General features: G+C 28.7%; 1 protein-coding gene across 1 annotated transcript; it reads right to left on the bottom strand.

Annotated features, from left to right (window-relative positions):
* Window positions 1–1,927: 1,927 nt before the first annotated feature.
* On the bottom strand, window positions 1,928–7,129 carry LOC129918054 (uncharacterized). Its single transcript, XM_055998382.1, has 3 exons — window positions 6,967–7,129; window positions 2,014–2,732; window positions 1,928–1,939 (listed from the first exon to the last, which is right to left on the bottom strand). The coding sequence occupies exons 1-3, from the start codon at window positions 7,127–7,129 to the stop codon at window positions 1,928–1,930; spliced, it is 894 nt and encodes a 297-aa protein (XP_055854357.1).
* Window positions 7,130–9,255: the final 2,126 nt, after the last annotated feature.

Genomic DNA, 9,255 nt, shown 5'->3' with positions numbered 1-9,255 from the left:
GAGTCTCCAAATAATGCTAGATACCATGTTTGATATCAATCGGTCCATCAGTTTAGGCTGTAGCTCCTTATACAGACAGACTGACAGATTGACGGACTTCCGGGACCCACTTTTTTCGCATTCTCTTTATCATCGTAATATCATGGAAAATTGTTATCGCAACTTTTTTTTTGTACGAATGCATAACTTGATATATAGTTACGGTGACCATATTTCTAGGAGCGAAACTCGGACAAATAAAAGATTCGTAGGATCGTTTTAAAGACATTGGTTTAAAAAAAAAAGATAAACGAGTTTTCATAATTTTTTCTTATATTAATATCAAGATTTCGTAATAGATTTTATTTTAGAATTTTCGTTGAAATCATTTCAGTCGTTTACGAGGAAGTCAGAAATCAAGAAAATTGTTCAATTTTATAATAGGTTCTTTAAAAAAAATATTTTTTTAATCAAAATTGTGAAAGCTAGTTTTGAAATATAGCTGGGATCTTTCCTCTTTCATATGTTGTTTATTATTCGAAAACATTTTCGGGTTTAGCTTTTCAACCTGACAAACACAAGCTGGAACTAAATAATTGAGGATTTTTTTTTTTAAACTATTCGAAAAATTAAAAAAAGTTTATTTTCCAACCAAACATTTATTTTCCGTACAGAGTATTTAAAATTTTGAATACAAAAATCAGAGAATGTATAAATACGGGACAATCACGGGACAAACAACAAAATACGGGACACTTTTTTTTGAAAGTCTTTTTTACTTCAATTTTAATTTAAAATTTTTAAAATGAATTAAATCTGGTTTTCAGAACTCAAACCTTCAGCCTACCGAAAATCACAAATGTTTTTTTTTTTGTTTTTTTAATTTTTAGAAAAAAAAAACAATTTTTATATTGAAACGTAGAATTTTGGAAAAATATAAGTTTAATTTTATTTAAATAATATCTATTTTTATAAAAAAAAAATATTAGTAATATGAAACTTGGCCCAGTTTGACTTAAAAAATATTTGAGAAGAATAGGGACAACATTTTCTAAGTTAGACGCAGAAACAAGCAATCAGAATTTAAATAAATTAAAAGCTGGAGTACCACAAGGAAGTGCTCTAGGTCTGATACTGTTTTGTTTGTTTGTTTTTTTATTTAATTGAGTCCACATCAGCTCTCAATAAATATTTTAAAAAATTAATATTTTACATGCATATTTGTACCAAATAAAAAAAAAAAAAAATATACCCCAAGTTTTATGTCTCTATCTTTAGCTGTGTTTTATTTTCCTCGTGATCCAGATCAGATCATTGTTTTTATTAGCTTTACAACAAAAGTAGGATTTTGTTTTGTTATTGTTTCGCAAATAAATTCATGATCTGATCTGGATCACGATCAAAATAAAGCACAGCTTTAATTTTTAATTTTATTTTTTTTTTTTAAATTACATTACATTAAAAATCCAAATCTTAGGCCACACTAAAAAGATTATTTCTTAATTTTTTAATAAATAAAAACAATAAAATTCTTATTAGAAACTCCTTATTTTTGACTTTAAAAATAAAAATTTCTCCAACAAAACAAAAAGTAGCAACCATCAATCCCATCGTCATCATTATCCAAATCCATCTAAAATCTTCAATTTTCATTGATTCCAATTCGGTTTTATATGATATATTTAACTTTTCAATTTGACCAATTTCCATCAGCTCATAAAATGCTCGTTTCGTCCATAAATCCATCAATCCAGCTGATTGTATTTCCAACAAAAGTGTATTCAATATATTTTTGTAAATAGAATTTGCATTTATAGAAATCGATGATTGTGCAGCTCGAAGAAGACACAACTCCTTAGACCAACGAAACAATTTTTGACCAAAGAAAATTTGTTGATTTTTGTAAATTTCCCATTTGTTATTGGTAACTCCGTAACCGAAATTTGTGTTAAGTGATTCTCTTAGTTTTAAAAATTTTTCAAAATTAGTTTCGGTTTTGAATAATTTTGAATATTTTTTAAAAGAGGGTCTTACTTTTAACAAATTATCAAATTCGGTTTTAAGTACATAAACTTTCAAGCCAGATGATTTTAGATCTTCAAATGAGCTGATCATAGGTTCTCTTGGAGGTTCTGTGATAAACGATTGAATAAATGCATTGTACGAAGTTACAATCATGATTCCAAGTAAAAAGATCAACGAATAAATTAGTTTCATGCTAAAAGAGGCATTTGGTGATTCAGAAATTGACTGTCCAAGCATGCCTCGAAAACAATCGATGTTTAACAAGTAATCACATTTCATCATGATGATATTTCGATGTGATGATCCTGAGAATTTAAAAGCTGCCGCAAGTGATGCAGAGAGCGAAATCAATATTACAATTGTTGGAACAAAAGCTTCCCAATGGAAAACCAAGGTAAACACTTTATAAATAGGAATGTTTGGTTCGATTGGTAGCATTACACACCAATCATAGAATAAAAATGGGTATGAATAATTTATAGTTGGTTGTTGAATAAATATTGGAAAAGCACCAGATATCTCAAAAGTTCCATTAACAACACTTTTTCGAATGTAGTAGGGTAAAATTGAAGTGTTGATATTTGATGTGTTCAATTTAGCATTGTGTTTTTTAGCAAAAGCATTGAAAATATTTCCCATGTAACCACGAATTATTGTATCATTATTGGCAGTTTTTGAAATAATCACTCCTGGAGTTGTACCACCGAAAAAAACTGGCAATATTGAACCTTGAAGGTTTCGCATTCGATTTGGAAACACATTAAAAACATTCTTATTCCAGATGTATTCTTCTATCGTAAAGCTATTAAAATTGTTATAGCTGAAATAAGTTGAAGAAGTTGAGAAATTTTGAAAAACTGCTAATACATTAATCATTCGGTTCTTCCAGCAGAAATCAAAAACCGTTTTCAGTTCGAAATCATTTCTTGAAGAATTTTTCAATAGAAAAATAATTTTACAATATCGAAGATGATGAAGAAATTCCGAAAGTCGTTGAAGAAATAAATCACTTGAATGAAATTCAACGATGGTAAGGATGTTATCATTGAATTTGCCCTTTAAGTAAAATTTAGAATATTCAGTTCCTTGAATCACTGGAGTACCCATGGAAGTTGATAAGTTCCTTATGAATTTGTCAGCAAAATAAAGCTCCGTACTAGATGATTTGAGAAGAAAAATGGTTTGAAATTTTTCAACTTGATTGATATTTTCGATGAAGCTTAAAAACTTTGTTTCTGTTTCGAAAATCGGAGATAGAAAAACTCCAATAAACATGATGATATTGTTGAAAATATAATTCATAACAAACAGAATTATTATTTTTTCAGACAGTTATAGTTAAAGTTTATTATTGTTGTGCTGATACTTGACTGAACAAATATGTAACACTGTTGTATCTTCCTTCTCTTGGTCAAAAGCTTTTAATAGAGTGATACAAAATCACAACGGAAGTCATTAATTATTATGAAATAATTAAGTAATTTAGAACTGAAAGGATTGTGGAAACAGTGATTTGTTTTATGTTTTTGAAAGTCAATATGTAATAATATACATAAATCCAGGAAGTGTTCTGCAGTGTACTTAATCAAATAACAGTGTTTGAGTATGAAATAAATAGCTATTAATAACAAAGTGAAAGAACAGAGAATGTGTACTTGAAGATTGTTGATATTACACTAGTGAGCAACTTTGTTGTAAGCTCGGGAACTACTGAAAGTTTTAAGGATTGAGGATAATAACTTTTATATCGATTTAAAATCAATCCAATACCTTAATTAACTGTCGAAGGGCCCTGTTCTTGGTTCAGTTTTATTCACCCTGGTGATATTTAAGTAATTTCAATTTTTAACACTTTTTTTACACTTAACACATGTGGCTTGCCTCCATGGATTTTGACAATCTACAGAGTAATATCCTACAAAGTTAATAATAACATTATTGTAGTAGATTTCATAAGTTTGAAAATATTATTTCTTCGAAAGAAATTTTTATATCGATTCTTCTTCTGCTTTTATAAAATTCTGCTATTTTTATACTTCTGTTTTAACAAAATTCTGCAAAAAATTCAAGTTCAAAAAATATATTTTTTTTTTAACTTTTATTAACGGTACCTGCCATAGAAGCGTTTTCTTGATAACGAAATTTCTCCTGAACGACATAATCGATTTTTGAACAAGAACCTATGTAAATCTTCAAAAAATTTGTTTTTTAATTTTTAAAAAAATTTTCAATTTTTTTTTTTTTTTTGAAAACGAGTTGATATTTTTTTTTTTAAATTTTGTTTTTATGTGTTGCATGACTGGCGTCGCACGTACTTGCTCTTATGGTAAAAGTTACTCTAATATTTAAGCTTTTTAGTGAGCAAAATATAGGAAAATTATTGTATCATTATTGGCAAATTAAAATTTGATATTTTTAAGGAATTTTATAAGAGTATTGTAAAAAATATAATCTTTGTTTTTATAATTAATTAAACAACGTTTTTAATGATCTTTTACATAAAACCAAGCATGTCATTTGATTTCTTGTATAAAAAGGAATTTTTAGAAAAATAATTTCGAAAATCATTAGAGACGTTTTTTTTTAAAAAATAATTTTTTATTTATAAAAATTTTCTAACATTTTCCATTTTTAAGAAAATATTATTCAACACATAAGAACGAAATTTCAATGAAATTCATCAAACCGTTTTCAAAAAATCGATTTTTCCAAAAAAAAATTTTGAAATTTTTTTTAAAAACTCAAAAAAAATTATATAATGATTGTTTTAAAGTTTCAGTATAAAAATTTTGGTCGAAATCTCCTTTGTCGTTTACGAAAAATTCATAAATCAAAAATACCGTTCTATGGTAGGTCACGGTGATCTTGAAGACGCGGAAGGTTTTACAAAAATGGACCCCAAAAGTAATGATGCAGGATTGTTCGGACTGATTTCAGGATTCTAAATATGTATGTAAGCTTCAAAATCGTACCTGATCCTTTTTTTGAGTTATAAGCATTTTTGTATACACGGGAGGGCATTTTGACTTAGAATGGGGAAAAAATTGTCACTGAAAATTCATTATTTTCAATTTAGCAAGACGTATTCTTGTAGGGGCTTAAACGTTCTACAAAAAATTCCTTGGCATCAAATTGATTGCTTTAACCGTTTAGAAGATATTCGTATCCAAATCGCAATGCATACGGGTCATAAGAAAACTATTGAAATCAGTGAGCATTGGTTTGGATACGAATATCTTCTAAACGGTTAAAGCAATCAATTTGATTCCAAGGAATTTTTTGTAGAACGTTTAAGCCCCTATAAGAATATATCTTGCTAATTTGAAAATAATGAAGTTTCAGTGAATTGGAAATTTTTTAAAAATATAAAATGTTTTTATAATTTTTTTTAACTCTGACCTCGAATATCTTTAGAATGGTTAGATTAATGAAAAAAGTTAACAACACCTTTTTTGTGGAACAATCAATTTCCAATAAGAATATGTTTTGCGCGTTTGATCATTATAAATTTTCAATTTGTTACAAAATTAAGAATAAAAAACGAATTTTTAAAGATTTTCTCGATTTTTGGACCTCAAATATCTATTCAACGGTTAGATAAACGAAAAAAGTGTTTAAGGCCTTTTTTTTTAGAGCGTTCAATTTCCTACAAGAATATGAAAAGAAATTTGCTAAAAAGTCAATTAATAAAAAAATTATTTTTTTTTAGTAGAAGCTTGATGTAAAAATGGAAAATTGCAAAGCGGAGGACCTTCCCATTAATATAAAGAGCTCATATTTGGTGTGTATATTCTAGAGGGGTCTAGTAATCGATTTTTTCGGAGTACCAAATCAAAAAAAAATTTTCGATTTTTTTGACCCACCCTAATGTTTATGCCTTTCTCAACCCAAAAAAAATATACAAGTAAAATAGCAAAATTCGCAAGTATTAATTAGGTATATTATAATTTTATTTTTAAATGAACTTAATGATGTTAAAATTAAAAAAAAAAAATTAAATAGTTTTGACCACAAAAAGTTGTATAAAATTTATTCTTTAGGAAAAAATTGAATATTTCCGTAAAAAAAAAAACACATTTTTCAATAATCATTTTTATCGCAAAAACAAAACCGACTTCCATGGCTTAAACTGGGTTTTATGGTTTTTCTAATAGTTCCTATGGCCAGATTGAAATGGCACATGGCAGCCACCAGCTTTCCAATACAAAAAGAATTATCAAAATTTCTTCACTCAGTCCAAAGTTATGAGGTAACAAAAAAAAAATTCATCAACATGTTTTCATTAGATTGATTTTTCGAAAAAAAAATTGAATTGTTTTTAAAAAAATCCTAAAATGTGTTTTTTTAACATCTGTTGGCCAAAAATAAAATTCTAACCAATAAAATCAGTTTCATAAAAAAAATTTATAAAATGTAACTTTTTTTTTTAATTTCTCAAAAGCGCCTAAGTGGGAAGCCACAAAAATCTACCTAAGATAGAAAAATCAATTAAAAAATGTATGCTACCGTAACCGCACATCTCCCATTAAATAACCAAACATAATTTCCCCCTCAAATCAAAATTACATTATAATGTACATACCTACCATCTTCCATCTTTTATATTTGCATAATCCAGTAATGATTGAAAAAAAAAACACAAGCACTGAATAATTGTTTAAATTGTGTAATCGACAAAGCTACCGTATAAATAAATAAAAAAAAATGTAAAAACAATAACACTTCCTTCCTTCAATTCCAATTGTTCGAAAAAAAGTTCAAAGTTAAGTAAACATTTATCACAAAATAATTCAGCTCAACATCATCACTTTCACTTCGATATCGGGGGGTCATCAAAAACTGACAACAATACATTTTTTTTTCTATCGAATGCAAAATATTTTTTTTCTATTTTTTTTATTTAATTTTAATTGTTCGCACATATTCATATATGAAAAAAAAGTCTTCGAACAATGTGATTACATGCCCCAGCGCCAAGAGTTGCGGCTGCAACATCAGCACCACCAACCCGGGTAGGCTTTAACAAAAACTTCCGACTTTGTTTATGCAAACGATGGTCATGTCTAACGCAGACGATGATCATATTACCGCGCGAGTCAACAGATTCGCCACAACTGCATCCCATCTATGGCCATCATGGACCAGGGATTCCGAATCTCTGTGTTTGGTGAATGCAGCGGCTTCTAACCCGCAAAAATGTCCAATTAGACAAACCAACTTTGCCTGTCTTCTATGGCAGAGGGGATTTTGTGTTGTTTTTTTTGTTTCAACAAACTTGTTTTGACTTCTATCGGACAAGTTCATCAGAATAGAGCCTTTAGAAGAGGAAGCTTTAGATAGATCCTCTCTCTCTTGGTGCATTTCCATTTTTATGGTTTTAGGTCAGTCCGGGAACATAAATTTAAATTCCTGTCCGGACTACCTTGACTTATATATTTTGCATCTGTCGGAGCGGTGGTGGCGTGTGGCTTTTAAATCGAGATCCGAACCGAAAGGAGTCCGAAGAACGGTTCTATTTGCAGTCTCCTCGGGATTAGGTCAGAAATACGAAAAAAAAAAACATATTAGAATGTCCGTTGAGATTGGTTTGGTTAAACTTGTTTTGACGCAATCTTGATTGGAAATAGGTCGACATGCGAGGACTTGGCAGCACTTGGCTATGGCAATGGTTTGTGTTAGAATTAGGTCAATATTGTTTGGCGTCTTTCTTAATTACTTTTGAGCATGATTTTTTGTTAAAATTGATGAGACACGAATGTGGGGAACATGTTGATTTTTGTTCTCCTTTTTTCTATAGAGGAAAAGTAAATATTGGTGACAAAATATATATTTTGAAGTCGTCAAATGAATAAATTTGCAAGACAATCTTCTTCGTAAGAATCTAACGGGATAATGGAGAGAGAGGCTTTGAGAATGAAAAGAAGATAAGTTGCGAATTGGTCAATGATGATGGCGAGAGATGATGTGTGCACAAGTCTGGGAGGAAATTTACATATTAAATTGATTGTGGTGAATCGGAAAGAAAACAATTTTTCTATAGACTTGTGAGGTTTTAGAGGAAATTCGTCGATGGTCTGTCTTGTGAGTATTTTCTTGTGGAATTTTAATGGTTTGGCACACACTCTGTCGCAATCAGTTGGATGGATGGATGACGTTTGACGTCATGTTTTTGTTGATGAAGTGACAATAGATGGGAACATCAGCCAGGAAAAAATAATTTATCCAGTGTTTTAAGTATTTAAAAAAAAGTACTAGATTTTGTAGAGAATTTTAATTGATTCGAGAATACAATTTTTAAGAGCAAGTTCAAAAATATCATATTTGAAATCTGCTCTATGCACTCTTCTTTACTGGGCAATCCTCTCATACCGGTTAGAATTCTGCCTCGATTTTCTTCTTCAACGTGCAATTTTAAACTATATTATAATGAGGTCTACTTTGTCAATTTATAATTATTATATGATTTCAAATTTCAAATTATATGATTTTTTTTAATTTGGATTTTGATTTCAGATTTTTTTTTACTTTAAGTTTTTGATTATAAAGCTACGTTTTGAGTTTTGAATTTTGAATTTTATGAATTTATATTTTGGAAGATAAATATTTTTACATTCTGAGTATTCTGTTTTCGGTGTATTACTTTTGTAGCTATTTAGAGAACTCCATTTTCACTAGTAATGATTAGTATTTTGAGTCCCAATCCAAGTTTTTTATTTACATAATTTGTGTCGAATTTTTGTATTAAAAATATTTTTTGTTTTAATTTGCATAGTCGATACAAATAAAGAGAATAATATTCTTTAAAATTAAAAAAAAAAAAAAAAAAAACATTTAGAGAATGCCTTAAAACTTGGACTTTGCACTTTTGAACCCTTCTACCCCAAAGTACCTACGTAATAATAGCACACAATTTTTTAAATTTCTTATGACTAACTTTATAATTTTTAAGCTCAATAAGGTTCATTTGCTGAAACAATCTAAAGATATTCTCTGTATTCTCTTCCTATTCCTCTGCGTAACCTGTCACACAAGGTTTTATATAGCACTTAAATTCTTATATTTTGTTTCAGCAAATAACTTTTAATGTTTAAACAAAAATCTGGTTTTATGACTCGATTAGCGATATGAAAATGTTTTATCAGAACAAAATGTTACACATACGCCATAGTAAACAACTAGTATAAGAAATCTATGGGAAAATGAGTTACTTTAAATGTAAAAACAAATAACATAAAATAATTTATTAGAACT

This window comes from Episyrphus balteatus, chromosome 4 (assembly GCF_945859705.1).
Source record: "Episyrphus balteatus chromosome 4, idEpiBalt1.1, whole genome shotgun sequence".
Lineage (NCBI taxonomy): Eukaryota > Metazoa > Arthropoda > Insecta > Diptera > Syrphidae > Episyrphus > Episyrphus balteatus.
The sequence above is the reverse complement of the archived record's forward strand: the minus strand, read 5'-3'. Positions and strand labels throughout refer to the sequence as shown.